The 17,340-nt window shown below is 34.4% G+C and overlaps 2 protein-coding genes across 2 annotated transcripts; both read left to right on the top strand.

Annotated features, from left to right (window-relative positions):
- The first annotated feature begins 697 nt into the window (after positions 1 to 697).
- On the top strand, positions 698 to 1,642 carry LOC127207306 (olfactory receptor 10AG1-like). The gene has a single exon (XM_051166685.1). It carries the CDS (start codon positions 698 to 700, stop codon positions 1,640 to 1,642), a length of 945 nt encoding a protein of 314 aa, XP_051022642.1.
- A 7,100-nt stretch (positions 1,643 to 8,742) lies between these two features.
- Positions 8,743 to 9,723, top strand: LOC127207607 (olfactory receptor 10AG1-like). The gene has a single exon (XM_051167042.1). It carries the CDS (start codon positions 8,743 to 8,745, stop codon positions 9,721 to 9,723), a length of 981 nt encoding a protein of 326 aa, XP_051022999.1.
- The last annotated feature ends 7,617 nt before the right edge of the window (positions 9,724 to 17,340 follow it).

Raw genomic sequence — 17,340 nt, 5'->3', positions numbered from 1 at the left:
TATTTTTAATTTTGTTGTACAGAATTTTGCTATAGCCAAAGTCTTGTGAATTAATAAAACAGTGTATATAGACACATATTTTCAATATATTTCATTATAATATAATTACCACATAAATAGATTTAAAGACACTGTCTTAATTGATTCAGAAAAGTTTATATCTACTTTTATTTTCATATAAATTTCAATTTACAAAGCATATTAATAAAGCATAATACAATACACAACAAAGGTTTTAATTTATTATACAAGTATTTGAATAAAACTAAATGCATGTAATTACTTGAAATTACTACTGAAAAATTGATTTGTGATAATAATAAGAAACAAATTTGGAAGAAAATTAAAGAGCCAACTGAAAATGAAATCACTGATTCAGGACTTGTCACTTTGGTTATTTAGATAATCAATTAAAGCAGCATGTGTTATTGTGCCATTAACAATAATATAAATTGCATTAGGTAGAGAGGGAAAAAGGACAGTGATACTTACCTTAGGGATATATAGTCAGTGACAGAAAATATATACCATGACATATGTATACATATATATATATATTCTATTTAATATAATATTATACAATGTGTAATTTTGTAAACATACTGGAGAAAGGTGCAACTATGATAGCATTACTTTCTGAATGATATAACATGGCTGAGGATAAGGAATTATGTTTATGATTGAATCGTCCCCACAGATGAGACACACAGACATCAGGGAAGAGGACAATGCTTCCACAGTGACACAATTTCTTCTTCTTGGATTTTCGGGCCTTCCTAACCTCCAGGGCTTTCTGTTTGGGATGTTTTTCATAATGTACTGCATTATCCTAATTGAAAATAGCTTCATAATTGTGATAACCAGGCTTGATCCTGCATTACACAAACCCATGTATTTTTTCCTGGTTAACTTTTCATTTCTTGAAATCTGTTATGTATCAGTCACTCTCCCTAGGATTCTGTACAGCATTTGGACCCAGGACAGAAACATTTCTTTTCTGGCCTGTGCCACACAAATGTGTTTCTTTCTAACGCTGGCAGCCACTGAAAGTATTCTTTTGGCCGTGATGTCCTTTGACCGCTATGTGGCCATCTGCAACCCTCTGCACTATCCTATGGTCATGAACCCAGCAAAGTGCACACATTTAGCACTAGTGTCCTGGTTTGGTGGTATGCCATTCCAGCTCGGGCAAACCTGTCAGATATTCTCTCTACATTTCTGTAATTCTAACCAAATAGACCACTTCTTCTGTGACATACCCCCTGTACTTAAGTTGGCCTGTGGAAACACGTCTGTTAATGAGCTGTATGTATATATAGTTGCTATCTTGCTTGCTGCCATTCCTTTTATGTTAATACTATCATCTTACAGCAAAATCATTGCCACCATCCTGAGGTTGCCAACTGCTGAAGGACGAGCAAAAGCCTTCTCCACATGCTCTTCCCACTTGGTGGTGGTGGTTTTGTTTTTTGGCTCTGCATCTATTACTTACTTAATGCCAAAATCAACTCATTCTGCAGTAAGTGACAAGCTGCTCTCTCTGTTCTACACCATTGTGGCTCCCATGTTCAATCCCATGATATACAGCCTTAGGAACAAGGAAGTGATTGCAGCTATGAGAAGATTATTGCTTAGAACATAGTGCCATGGTCTTATAATCAAGTGACATAGTTGCAACCCCAGTTCTCACATAGTTTTCACACATGTACTTTCCCTTTGAGCTGTTGAAAACTCCCTGCAAGGAACTACCTTTTTATTTGAAAGCTAGTATAACATTGCTTTTCAGGGAGGAGGGTCTCCCTCAGTCACAGACATAGGGGAGAGGAGAAGGGGAGAAATGGGAGGGAGGGAAGTATGGGAGGAAACAGGGGAAGGGCTAACAATTGGGATGTAATATGAATAAATTAGTAAAAAAATTTAAAAAAAAAGAAATACACTAACCAAAGAGATATATTGTTGATGTGCGTCTAATGAAACATTTTAATTTCATTAATTAAATTTGCTCTTTGCCATTTTTCTGCATGTTTGTAATACAGTCCCTATTCAATCAAAAACCCAGTTATTCCATTCAAATCCTTTCCTACGTGTAGGTCTTTTCATTTAGTTTCATGACTCATGGAGCTTAAATGAGGGCCTCTCTGTGACAAGTTTGAATGTCTTATGAATACTCTACTGAAGGCACTGACTCTTGCTCTCACTAAATGTTTAGTTGACAGTATTTCTGAAGACAGAATATGTTTTCTCCTCATATTTAAAACTTTCTCTTAACAGGGCAAATTTTATACATTCCCCATGAAATGAAGAGTAGCTGCTGTGAGGTCAAAACATCACTGAGTTGGTCATGCCCACGTGTTGGCAGACTGTAGCCAATCTCTCTGTCCTCTAATACTTGCACTTCTTCTGGACTATATATTTTTTCATTTTTTATTATTATATTTTTCTTTAACATATGCATTTATATTATTACTCATAAATAAAATAAACTACGTACAGCAGGAAGAACCGTGAAACAATTAGGAATTATATAAATGTTACATCCATAGTGATTAGGCTATTTGTATTTGTCAAACTTGAAGTAAACATCTTTCCTATCTAAAATTCTGAATGAAAATCCATGTTTATCATATCTCACCTCTGGGCTATCAATTTTAATATTCCTAGAACTTTATGTGGTAATATATATGTCTTGTATTGGACTGAGTATTAAATTCTCTCTTATTAGTAACTGTTTATGTGGCTGTGTGTTTGAATTCACCAGAAATAAAATGTAATATGTATGGTGTATTTAATATTATCCAAGTCAGCTGAATCAGTCTCTTTTCATAGAAATTATTTATAACTCTAAATTACTTACCTTAATAATGCCCCAAATTTCACATTGATATTTACTATTATTATGTAGTACTATATTAGACTTAATGGGTATAAAGGCATATAAAATATTTGTTGAAGCATAGAATAAGTTAATTGATAAAGTAATGAAACATTCTATGTTATGTCATATTTGTGGTTAACAGAGACTATGAGCAATGAAATTTGAAAGCAACATCGAACCTGCCATGTGTCTTAATAATATTACTGCATTCACATAGCTATATAAACTTTTATGGATTTATTTTCAAGTCCTAGGATGCCTGATAATATTTTCATTTAATTTACAACTATTCCATGAATTGTTGTAAATATTATAACATTTAATTTATAAGTGTTCTGACCTTTTTTATTTGGAATGTATTGTGTGTTTTCTTCAGCCTACACACACACACACAGAACATATTACTTGTCCTTTGTACTAATTTATTAAGGATATTTTCATGCAAGTACATAATGTACTTTCAGCATAATTCCTCTTAAAGCCCTACCTCGCCTATCTCTCCTTTCTAGTCTCTCTCAATATATATTGAAATATATATCACTATCATAAAATATAAAATGCCAAAATGCCAAAAAAAAAAACCAAGAAACATGTGTTCTTTCATAAATGAGAGAAAAATAAGTGATATATTTCTGAGAAATAATTATTAATTTACTATGATGTTTTTAGTTCTATACATTTTTCTCATAAGGACATAATTCATTCTTTTTGCCATTGAAAATTCATCCATTGAGTACATATACCACTTTTTAGTTATTTGTTTTTTTCAAGTGCTATTTAGTTAGATTTCAAAACACAGCTATTATGAACAGTGCTTCACTGAACATGGATGTGGCAGGACCTCTGTCATGTGCTGATACTAACGCATTTAAACAATGTGCTGAATCACTATAGCTGCATCATATGGCTGATTTGATATTAGTTTGGATAAACTTTAATGCTCACTTCCATAGAGGTTAGAGTGTTTTCATTTCTCAAGAAGTATTCAATGATTCTTTCTCTCTCTTTTTTGTTCTCATCAGTTTTGGGCGGTTCTTTTCTTTATTTTTATTTTCTCTTTGTGTATATTTGTATGTGCATGTGTTAGTTTATGTGCATCTCTTCAAGGAAGGTGCCCCAGGAAGTCAGAAAAGGATGTTAGATACTTCAGAACTTTAATTTACTTAATTACTAAGCTACCATTCCAGCTCTGTTATTTATTTTCTTGATGACTGAAGTTCACACTGTGGCAAAGTAAAACCTCAAGTAGTTTTGATTTCTATTCAGGTTGAGCATATTACTTGGTGTGTAGTGGACATTTATATTTACTTTTCATAAATTGTTAGTTTCATTATGCTATTTTATTTTGAACTGATTTTGAGAATAATAATCCTTAGGAATTTAAGTTTTATTTCTTCTCAAGTCTCTGAGTGGCATTGAAGAAAAAATAGTATAGTTTTACAACCTAGCTTAGGTGGTTAAGGGATAAGACCATTTTAGATCAAGATAAGGAAGTTAAGCTATTAGATCCAACAAGACAGGAAAGACACTTACTTCCAATGGGACGAATGCAGATGGCCAAGTCACTATGAATGTAACATGTATAGAACTCATTATTCTCATGATTGTCACATGGTTCTCCCTGCTGTATGTAGTTTGTTTTATACATGTGTAATAAAATAAATGTATTTAAAAAAATAAAATACTAATGTAATTACAAAAAAGATAAATAAGATAGATAAATAATTTCTGTACATCAACAAATGAAAGACCAAAAATAATATTTTAAAGGAAATAAACACAAAACTCAATAGAAATATGAAAAAAATCAACCAACATAATCTGCCATGTAAATAAACTGAAAGGAAAATAAAACCTGAAGATTTTCTTATTAGGTACTGAAAAAGCTTTTAACAAAACCAACACCTTTTCATTACAGAAGTTTTGGAAAGATGAGGGATAAAAGGCCCATACCTAAACACAAAAAAAAAACCTTACCATTGACACTGTCTGTAAAAATGGCTCATTTAAAACCATTTGTGCTTTTGTATGTGTGTGTGTGCTTGGTATGTATATACATGTTGGCATGCACATGAGCCCAGATGTCAGTGTATGTACCTGCATGTGTATGCCTTTATGTGTTGAGGCCTATGTTGGCATTCAAGGATTTTCCATTGTCACTTACCACTTTTTTTGCTGAGACAAGTTCTGTCCCTATACCTGGAGGTAGCTGATTGAGCTTACTTCCAGGATGCTCTTTCTCTAACTCCACAGCACATGGGTCACAGGCAGCCTTCAGCATCCATTGGAGACTTTTGTCATGACTACTGGAGATAATAATTCAGGTTTTCCTATTCATGGGAAAGGTTTTTTCTATTGAACCCTGTTTCCATTCTTTAGAATTCAACCTTAAACATTATTATATTAAAAGAAAGGTAAAGTATAAACATAAGTAATAAAGATATATATATATATATATATTTAATATAGATAATAAAGAGAAATAAAGTTCATATTTGGCTCATCTGTATAGAGTGGAAGTTTTGATAAAAATGATGTATGTTTTTATAATATGTTATGGAAAATGTCACAAGGAGAATACTCTGACATAGCACCTTTTACAGTTGAAATCAAGAAATATTTATTATTACTAATTTTAATGACCATTTAACTAGAAATCCTATTTCCTACATGTTAAAACAATAAATATTAGAAAGGAATAATTTTAACTAAAGTTAGGATTAGTAACATATAGAGAAGGAACAACTGAAATAAAATTACTATATTCAAAAGGATATTGAAAAAATTACTATACTATGTAGTTAGCTGTTTTCCTCTGGTGATAACATGATCGTCATTAGATATCTTTGAGTTGAGAAAACTCCTACCTGCCTTCCTACATATTGCTAGAAAAAAAAGGAGGGAAACAAATTTGGCTGAAGGAGTAACATGATGTCATCCTACATAGTTGTATGAGACTACACAGTGATAAAGCTATTTTTGCATCATTCATATTCTAATAAGTCATCCCTCACTTGTGCACAGTAAATAAGTGAAAAATGCCATTAATTTGCAAACTAGATTCTAGTCTAATATTTTAAAAAGTAGTTTATCTGTGGTTCCTTACTTGAAAAAATATATAGATAAATAGATGAATATATATTCACATTTATAGCCAAATTGACTCCAACAAAGCTTAAGTAGATTATACATTTTAGCCATGTAGCATTTATCACTATTATAAAATATTTTTTATTGTTAGAGACTAAATTCATTGTATCAACTAAAACAGAATAAAGACCAATATAAACTCAACAGATGGAGAGATAGGCAGTTCAGCACAGAGAGAGATAGTACTCAAATAGTTTTGCTTTGTTTTTCCAATTGGGTTTCTCTGCATAACACTTCTGGCTGTCTTAGAACTTGCTTTGTAGACAAGGCTTTCCTTAAATTTACAAAGATGCACCTATATTTGCCTCCCAAGTGCTGAGATTTAAAGGCATGTACCACCACTCTTGACTGATTAAACAGGTTTTATAACTCAAACAAAAGATGATAAAGTTTGGGAAACTAGTAAAGTGTGTGTGTGTGTGTGTGTGTGTGTGTGTGTGTGTGTGTGTGTGTGTGTTTATATGTGTGTGTGCATGTGTGTGGGTGTGGGTGTACATGAAATGTATAGTAATAATACATCAGAAGAAAGTCTCGTGTAATATGTAAAGACTATTTTTGATTTCTTGATCCAAAGAATGGAATTGTAAAAACCTATGGTAAATAACATAGAAGTATACAAATAATTTGATAATAAAAGAACAAAAATTGGATTAATTTGTGTTTCTGGGAAACTCATTATGTATAGAGTCTCCTGAAATTAAGTTGATGCACCAGAGAAATGCTTCCCAGGGGTGTTACTATCCTTATTTAATAGCAGTTCACATCTAAACCAAAATAATTAGATTGGAAGCAGTGTCTGCCAGAGGAAAACAAGAGCACATGAAACACTAAAGATACAATTTCCATTTGGTTTCACAAACTATTTCAATGGATGTGTAAAGGTAAGTTTGGATCTTTCTCACATGAAGAATAGGTCTGAACTTCAGCAACAAGATGCTCAGAAAACACCCGAGATGTCTAAGATCAGACTCTAAAATGAGCTACACTCTAAGTAGGTCTCACTTCTCTTCTCCTTACTAAGTGAAGTTAGATATTTGTCAGATTGTGGGAACAATATTATTGGTTAAATTATTGGTTTCACGTATGCTGAAAATGAGCACAGAGAGAATTTGAAAACACAAGAGCATGTGATCATATTTACTTCTCAATGTGCTATTTTAAGTTTTATTATGTTTTATGTGTTTGCATTATTTTCCTGAATACCACACCCATGGTAGTGTCTGTCCAGGCCAGAAGAGGACATCATATCCCCTGGAATTAGCATTACAGTGTTTTGAGACACCATGTGAGTGCTAAGAATGAAACACAGGTTCTCTGAGAAAGCAGACAGTGCTCTAAACTGCTGAATTATAAATCCAGCCTTCATTATATGGTAATTTAAAGACATCATTGGATAAGTCTAGAAGGCTAGAAGGTACACTTATACTAGGTTAGGAAATACATAAATATTTGTCATGTGTTATTAGAGAACAGGTGTTTAGGAAGTGCCATGATATTTGTCAAGCTAGTGTTGATATCTTACAATATATAAATCAACTAATCAAAGTGACAGTTTCATTTCATATTGTTAATGATTTTGCTCACATTCATGGCTCACATTGGCCAAGGCAGTCAGTGAATTGGGTGTGCAAAAAGGTCAATTTACCTTAAACCCTAAGGAAAGTTGTATAGTTAAATTACATATGTGCTACAAATAAATAATATAACAGAGATATCTGACATGACAAAGGAAACATGAAGGTAGTATTAAAGGAGAAACTCAGAGAATATTCTAGTATTCCTGTTGAATATAATTACCAAAAGTAGTGCATTGTGCAGAGCAACACAATAATACATCTCTAATTTCTTATTAGGAATGATCTGTGTTAAGATATGCTAAATCTATTCATCTCTCATTTTTAATGTGTGTGTATGTTGTATTTTATTTTAGTTGTTGTTGCTTCCTTTCATGTCTATGAGTGTGCACACCTGTAGAGGCCAAATTTTGACTTCTTGAGAAACTCCACATCACACTTCTATTTAACTTTTTGATGCATAGTCTCAACATCAAACCCATAGCTCAGAGAAATGGCTACGTTAGATACCAGCTTGCTGTAGATCCTGTCTCTGTCTTTGCCAGGTTGAATCACAGAAGGACTTCAACTTTTACTTAGCATTTACTTGGGTATCTGGAGATGTTAATTTTGTTTTTCAAGGTGTCAATCTACAGGCAAAAATCTGCAAGCATTTAACCATGGATCCATCTCTCTAAGTGCCCAGAATCACAGCCTGTGGATTTTGCAACAAAAGACTTAAAATAGCTTTTGAATAAGCATTAAAGAAAAGCTTCAAAAATCTGTGCTTTTAAAGATTTGTATTAATTAAAAATGAAGAAAAGGTATTATGAAAGCATACAAATTTTTTAAAGTTTATAATAAAAATCTCAATTTTTAACTGCAAAATACATGTATATTTATAATTTCCCTACAGTGTGCCCTTATTAGCAATGTGTGTACCAAAAAACTTTGCTGAAATGTACCTGAATATAGTCAAATATATCTCATACAATGGGTTCATTGTAATCACAAACCAGTCATTTTTTGATGTTGGAAATCACACATTGTAGTTATAAATATTATGGTAAATGACTGTTTAAAAGAACATATAAATATGACCACTCACCTCATCAAGCCAACATAAACAAATGGTGGAATTGAAGAAGTAAATTCACTAAGTACATGGAATTTGTTTTATCTACAGATGAAAAGAAATTTATAACAGAAAATTCAAATACTACAGTTACAGAATTTGTTCTCTTAGGATTTTCTGATGTCCCCCATCTCCAGTGGATGCTGTTTGGGATATTTTTGCTTATATATTTGTCTATTCTGATCTGCAACAGCATTATAATGCTAATAACAAGAACGGACCCTTCTCTGCAGACCCCTATGTACTTTTTCCTTAGCAACTTTTCTTTTGTGGAAATCTGCTATGTAACGGTCACCATCCCGAGGATGCTTATAGACCTTTACACTCAAAAAGGGACTATTCCCTTGTTGTCCTGTGCTGTACAACTCTGTTTTGTCATCATGCTTGGAGGCATGGAGTTCCTCCTCCTGACAGTCATGGCCTATGACCGTTATGTGGCAATTTGCAATCCTCTGCACTATCCCCTGGTCATGAACAGTAAGGTCTGTGTGCAGCTTGTGGCTGCTTGCTGGATTTGTATTATTCCAGTTGTGACTGGACAAACGTACCAAATTTTCTCTTTGCCTTACTGTGGATCTAACAAAATTAATCACTTTTTCTGTGACATTCCCCCACTACTCAAGCTTGCTTGTGGAGACACATTTGTGAATAACTTGTCAATCTATGTTGCCTCAGTGGTGTTTATCATGGTTCCATTTCTATTCATCATTGTCTCCTACGGCAAGATTATCTGCAACATTCTAAAGCTGTCATCGGCTGGAGGAAGGTCTAAAGCCTTCTCCACCTGCTCATCTCATCTGATAGTTGTGGTTTTATTCTATGGAACAGCTACTATCACATATGCACAACCAAAAGCTCATCAATCAGAAACCTCAGGAAGACTGCTGTCTCTTTTCTACACTATTTTGATCCCACTGTTGAATCCTATTATATATACCCTGAGGAATAAGGACATCACGGTAGCACTGAGAAAATTACAGGCTAAGTTATCAATATATGGGAACGCCTAAGATTACAAAAATATTTCCTTGTGTATTTTATATGTAGGCATAGCATAGTAAAATCATAAATCAAATTCTGCAATATTCAATTATAATAATAACTATTATGTCCCATGTAAAGTAACCATTGTTTGACTAATTTTAATTAAGTGACCCTATGGAAATAGAGAAAGAAATTTAAAATATCTTTACTTTCAGGAGTAACATTATAACACCAGGGAGTAGGGTATAATGAGCCTCCACCCCTAACTGAGGAGCTATTTGCCATTGATATATAATTGGAGAGAGACGAAAAATAATCAATATTCTTAAGGACATAGTGGCCTAAGATGGTTCTATCCAAGCTGAAGGTATTTAAACTTAAAGGTTACTAAATTGGTGGCAGGTAATAAAATAAGGATATATCTTGGAAAAGTTAGAAGATGGATTATGTGATGAATGTGATAAAATACATTACATAAAATTGTCAAATAATTACATAAAGTGTGTTTCATGCATGTATTTGTGCTGTGTATATTTCTGAATTCTAATTTACTTCTCAACTCTTGTTGATTAATAGCTGAGTAGTATTCCATAGTGTAAATGTACCACAGTTCCTTTATCCATTCTTCTACAAGGAACACTTAGGCTGTATCCATGTCCTGGCTATTATGAGTAAGGCTGCTATGAACATGGTTGAGCAAAGTTTCTTGATGTGTGCTGGAGCATCTTCTGGGTAGATTCTAAGGAATGGAATAGCTGGGTCTTGAGGAAGCCTTATTCCCAGTTTTCTGAGATAGCACCAGATAGATTTCCAAAGTGGCTGTACTAGTTTGCATTCCCACGAGCAATGAAGGAGGGTTCCTCTCTCCCCACATCCTTGCCAGCATGTGGTGTCACTTGAATTTTTGATCTTAGCCATTCTGATGGGTGTAAGATGGAATCTCAGAGTTGTTTCGGTTTGCATTTTCCTGATGACTAAGGAGGTTGAGCATTTCATTAAGTGTTTCTCAGCCATTTGATATTCCTCTGTTGAGAATTCTCTGTTTAGTTCCAAGCCCCATTTCTCAATTGGGTTATTTGGTATAGTGGTGTTTAATTTCTTGAGTTCTTTATATATTTTGGATATTAGACCTTTGTCAGATGTCAGGTTGCTGAAGATCTATTCTCAGTCTGTAGGCTGTTGCTTTGTTCTGTTGACAGTGTCTCCTGCCTTACAGAAGCTTCTCAGCCTCATGAGGTCCAATTTATTAATTGTTGACATTAAGGCCTGGGCTGTTGGTGTTCTGTTCAGGAAGTTGTCTCCTGTGCCAATGTATTTTCAGCTATTAAAAACGAGGAATTCCCAAATTTGTGGACAAATGGATTGAACTAGAAATGATCATAGTGAGTGAGTTAACACAGAAGCAGAAAAAGTCAAATGGTATATATTCACATATATCTGGACACTAGCCCAAGGGGCATGTCCATGAAACTCTTCATTTACCTGGAAAGTGGGACAGAGGAGAGGACATCCTATTGTGCCTCTAGGTGAGAGAATCATGGGAGAAGGGGGAAATAGAAGGATCCAGAGGGTCTTGGAACCCTACAAGAAGATTATGACGGGTGGATCTGGGCCTGGGGTCCTGCTCAAATTATGGTACCAGCCAAGGACAAAACGTGCAGTAAATATCAAACTCCTACACAGATATAGCCAATGGACAGGACATTCTCCACAGTTGAGTGGAGAGAGGGAACTAACTTGCACCCAAACTCTGGTGTGCCATATTTGACCACATCCCCTGGATGGGGATGCCTGGTGACACTCAGAAGAAGGATAGCAGGCTACCAAGAAGAGATATGATACTCTATGAGCATACACAGGGGGAGAAGGTCCCCCTTAGCCACAGTCATAGGGGAGAGGAGTAGGGGAAAAGCGGGAGGGAGGGAGGAATGGGAGGATACAAGGGATGGGATAACAATTGTGATGTAATATAAATAAATTAGTAAAATATTAAAAAAGAAAAAACACTCTTGTTGATTATAAAGATAGTCAACAAAGGATAATGTACTATTGAAAAAATTAAAACAGGCAAATTTATTATGTTAATATGAAGAGTTTCAAACCATGAGGTAGAATTACAACAGGTGGAAACCACCCTGTTAAATCACCCAATTTGGAATCATCCAGCTAATGGCACAATGGATAAATTGAAAAAACACATTGGTTATTTAATGAAAGTTTCCTTTTGGGAGACAATTCATCCTTCCATGGACAAATATATATCAACATTGGATATAACATGAGATATAAAAGATAATATCTAATAGAAAGGTTGTTAGCAAAACTATCATTCCATTTCCAAAAATGTTAGGGTAGCAGGATGAAGAAATTAAGAGTAAACAAGGCACTGTAGTGCACACATCTGATCCCAGCATTCAGGGAGGCAAAGGCGGGGATATCTCTGTGAATTCTAGGCCATTCTGGTCTACAATACAAGTCCAGGACATTCACGGTGAAACTCTGTCTTGGAAAACAAAAACAAAAACAAAAAAACCAACACTAGGTTCGAAACTACATTTTGGATTGGTGGCCCGTCTGTTATACAGAAGACATGGTTTCTAAGACTAAATAAATAAATAAGTAGATAAACAAACAAATAAACTTTAAGCTGGAAAAAAGAATATGTGATAGTGTATCACTCCCATTCATATAATTCCCTTCAATAAAACATAAGAAGTTTATGACTCACAAAATTAAGTGCATAGAATGCACATTTTCAAATATAATGCATGTAAACTTCATGAAATTAGTATGAAAAATATTTTTACTGAAATAGTTTAATAAATCCATTATAATTTGGCAACCTTCCTTCAAGCAAAACAATTTTTTATTTATACATACTACTTAAATACAACTTCTAAAGAACATGTAATTATAGAATAAAACTTATCTGAAAGCTTTTTATACTTTATGTTGATGTTTTCATTGAGTCTACTGGATATAATCATATGTATTATGAAAATGTATATGTGTACTAGATAGAGTTCAAAAACGTTTCAGATGTTTAGACTGAATATCTAGTAAGGAAATACTGCTTATATTAAAGCAGCCCAATTTGAAACAAATTTTCTTTGTTTACATTTATGATAGACCATGAAAGAGGAACAAAAGTTAGTTAACATATATTGGAATCAGAAAATGTTTGAGACAAAAATATACAGAACTACAACTTCAGGAAATCAAAAGAGCACTGTTCTTATTTCTGTCACAGATATCCTGGCCATGTTCCTTATGCTGTGAATTCTGCCAGATGCCTCTGGGTGTTCTTTCTCTTCTAGAATAAGTTCCTAAAACCACCCCAAAAGAAAACAAATGCATCATTCCAAACAATTTATGAGGTGTAGTCCCAGGCCAGGGTCTCATAACAACCCTTGCTATGCTTGAGGAGTCCCACCTTGGGAATGAAATGCAGTTAGAATTTAGAGAGAACCAGAAGATAGCTCTCAGCAAAGAGAATTTTGAAACTGCAGTTTCTGCTGGCGGGAACATAGATCTCAGTCCAGGAGACTCTCCCATCTTTTGAGATCTTATCCTAAAAAAGGAATCTTAGTCTCAGGCCTGTGTTATTTGAGTTCATCTCTGATTTTCTGTCTTTTCCTAGCTTCTTTTCTTCTCTTGGTCCATCTTGTTCAGCTTTAATATGAGGGGTGTTGCTTTATCTTATTATGTTGTGTTAAGAGAAAAACTTGCACATTGTAAAAATTCTTTTTGGAAAATATAGAATTTTCACGAGACAGTCTTACATTTCTTGGATAATTTTAAAGAGATATTTATCAAAATAATGTGAGGTCTAAAATATATAAAACTTATAATGAAAGAAAGATAGACATCCCTATTATCCTTTTTACATATCTACCACTATAGTGTCACTGCTCTTATATATTAGTAGATAAAATTTTAAAATCTGTTCCCTTCCATTCTGTAGCACACATTACTTTTGTACACATACACACGTGGATGCATGCGCACGCACACACACGCATACATACACAGAATATTTTTAGAATATGTATATCTTCCATTATTTTTTAATTATTCATGTAGAAACCTGCATAGTGAGTATCTTCACTAAATTTTTTCTTTTTGTCACAATATACTGAACATTATTGGATGCTTTTAAAGATTCCATCATTTTTATTTTTCTGAAAAAAAGTTATTTTGAGTTAAAAAGTCTTTACAATTGTGAATGGAAATAGTACTTTTTAAAACATTTAATTATTTTCTGTATTATATTTTTTTTCTGAACCCTTTATGTTTTTAATTAAAGACATTCAGGTGGTATTAATAACCTCACTGGTTGGCTCTCTCCCATGGGGTAGGTCTCAAATTGGGCAAGTCATTGCATGACCATTCCCTCAATCTCTGCTCTGTCTTTATCCTTACACCTCTTATAGGCTGGGCAAATTTTTGGCCAAAGATTTTGTGAATGAGTTGATGCCTTCTTCGTCTGCTCGAAGTCATGCCTAGCTATAAGTAGGCATTTCTGTCTCTGTATCCCCCACTGCCAGGAGTCTCAACTGCAGTCACCCTCATATCTTCACAGAAGCCTACCACATCTTAGGTCTCCAGCTTGTCCCACAATGTCCCCCATTGGTGTGCATTTCCCACCCTCTCACCTGCTACCCACTCTACCCACCCTTTATCCCACCATCGTTTCCCTTCCCCCATGCTATTGTCTGATGTCCAATTTATTTCCCCTTCTGATTGAGATTCATACATCTTCACCTTGGGCCCTCCTTTTAACTTAGCCTCATTGGATATGTAGATTTCAGTATGTTTAGCCTATATTATATGGCTAATATCCACTTACAATGGAGTACATGCCATTTATGTCTTTCTGGGTCTGGTTTACCTCACATAGGGTGACATTTTCTAGTTCTATCAACTCCCTCAAAAATCATGATTTTCTTCTTTTTAATAGCTGAGTAATATTCTGCTGTTAAAATGTACTACATTTTAAAACCATTCTTCAGGGGAGGACAACTGGGTTGTTTCCAAACTCTGGCTATTATAAATAAAGCTTCTATAAACATAGTTTAGCAAATGTTCTTGTGTTGTGGTGTAGTGTTGCTGGAATTCAAGCCCAGGACCCTTGAGGGTTGGGGTGAGTTGATGCAGGGTCAACAGCACAGACGCCTGGATTCAAGCAAGTGGCAGAAGCAGACTCTTTTATGGTGGAAATAAGGCATGCCTTTATACTCCCTCTCCCAATGTCTCATTGGCTCCCAAACTGTGAGCTGATCCTGTGACTCCCCCTTATTAGTTTCTACCATTATGTCATCAGTCTTTGGACACGCCTGGGCATGTCTAGGCAGGTCTCAGTGCTACTCAACATGAAGGTCCCCTTCTGTGCTTACCTATTGACAGGTGAGCCTTGTTCCTGCTCAAGGCAAGTCTTGTTCCTCCTACAATGTAACATCTTTTTGGTACATGCCCATGAGTGGTACAGCTGGTCTTCAGGAAGAACTATACCTAATTTTCTAAGAATGTGACAGATTGTTTTCCAAAGTGGGTTTACAAGTTTGTACTCTCACTGCCAAGGCAAGGGGGTTGGTTCCCTTGCTGTGCATCCTTGTCAGTGTGTGCTGTCACTTGAGTTTTTGATCTAAGCCATTTTGAAGGGAGAAAGATGGATTCTCAGAGTATGGACACTTGATTTTTGAAAAAGAAGCCAAAACCATACAATGGAAAAAAGAAAGCATCTTCAACAAATGGTGCTGGTACACTGGATGTCAGCATGTAGAAATATGCAACTATATCCACATATTTTTACCCTGCACGAACTTAAGAATAAGTACATCAAAGACCTCACTACTAAATCTAATAGAAGAAAATGAGGGAATAGCCTATAACTCATTGGCACAGGATACAACTTCCTGGTTCGAACCATAACAGCTCATGCACTAAGATCAAAGTTAAGAAATGGGACTCCATGAAACCAAATGGCCTGTGTAAGGCAAAGCACACTGTTTATAGAATAAAACAGCAGCATACAAATTGGGACAAGAACTTCACCAAATCTGTATTTTACAGATGGCTAATATCCAAAATATATTTTAAAAAACCATGAAATTAAATACTAAGAAACCAAATAACCAAATAAAATAATATGTTCCAGAGTTAAACTGATAATTTTCAACAGAGGAATCACTAAGTGTCTGAGAAGCATGTAAAGAAATGCTCAACAAACAAACAAACAAAAAGACTCTGAGATTCCATCTTATCGAAGAATTCTTTAAAGAAAGTGTTGTATGGACATTTACACAATGAAGAAAACTCATCCATACCTGAATGTATAAATGATAACACACAAGTCTACCAAATGATTATTAACTTTTCTGTTGATAAGTTTGTATACACAAATATGTGAGTACGTAGGTTGTACACACCCCCTCTCTCTTTCTCTCATGGTATCTTTCTCTGTATCTCACACATACATGTGTGTTTACATGGGTCCCTATAGGTGCACTTGCTCTCTCTCTCTCTGTGTCTCTGTGTCTCTGTCTCTGTCTCTGTCTCTGTCTCTCTCTCTCTCTCTCTCTCTCTCTCTCTCTCTCTCTCTCTACCTCTCTCTCTCTCTCTTTCTCTGCCTGTCTCTGTCTGCCTCTCTCTCTCTCCCTCATACAGACTTGAGTTAACTAGACTAATGATGAGTGTGGAAGAAGTGGGCTTATCTACAAAGAATGAAGTTTTGAAAATTACTCCAGAAAGATAACCAAACAGAAGGTTTATTGAAGGTAAATTGCTACGCAGGGGAAGCTAATCCCTCGGGCCAATAGTTATATTCTTATTTAAGAGACATTGGTGTTCAAAGCCAGTAAAAATAAATCTTGTAGAATTGGTTTGTGTTCCCGAAAAAAAAGTTTAAAGGGACCATAAATTATCAATCACTTATACTCTAAGGCTCTTCATGCAAATATACAAAGGTAAGATGTAACATTGATATTGGTAGTTTAGTTAATGGTAGTTATAAATTAAGAAAACAAAAATATTAAAAATTATATGCACTTTATTAAAATGAATGACTTAATCATAAAACTTTAGTTTATGAATTATTATTTAAATAATAATAGATGTTTTAAGTAATGAAAATTGGCATTAGAAATGAAAATGAGATTAATTTGAGAACTAGTGCTAATAAAACATAAAATAAGAGAGAATGTTTTATCATAAATTCACCAGTATATTAAATAAAAAGCACTAGTATATTGTGGTCTGGGAGGTGTGAGTGCTTGACAATTATGATAAGAAAAAGAACAGTTTTGTTTTGAAAACTTAGGAAATACACCTAAAGAAAAATGGAAGCAGATCTTCAGACATGGCTCAGTTCTTAGTGTCTGATGATGGCAATATGAAGCAGCATAAGAATTTCTGTTTGTTTTCTTCTGCTTTTAAGACTCCTTTTCATATCTGGTCACTTGAAGACCCACAGCAACCTAGAACTGTTTTTAAAAAGCTCTATAATAAAAAGATAATACTAAAAAGTGAAAATGGAGAAGAGAAAATATACTTGAAAGTGAGGAGAGAGTGTTAAATAAAATCCCCCAAAATAAAATGAAAGGAATGTGAAAAATACTATAAATGTAACATATTTATTTATTAAG

Source organism: Acomys russatus, chromosome 24, assembly GCF_903995435.1.
Source record: "Acomys russatus chromosome 24, mAcoRus1.1, whole genome shotgun sequence".
NCBI lineage: Eukaryota > Metazoa > Chordata > Mammalia > Rodentia > Muridae > Acomys > Acomys russatus.
Note: the sequence above shows the minus strand (reverse complement) of the source record. Positions and strands in the feature narration are given on the sequence as shown.

Coding starts and splice junctions, on each gene's coding strand:
- LOC127207607 (XM_051167042.1), top strand. CDS start 8,743: ATGGAATTTGTTTTATCTACAGATGAAAAGAAATTTATAACAGAAAAT.
- LOC127207306 (XM_051166685.1), top strand. CDS start 698: ATGAGACACACAGACATCAGGGAAGAGGACAATGCTTCCACAGTGACA.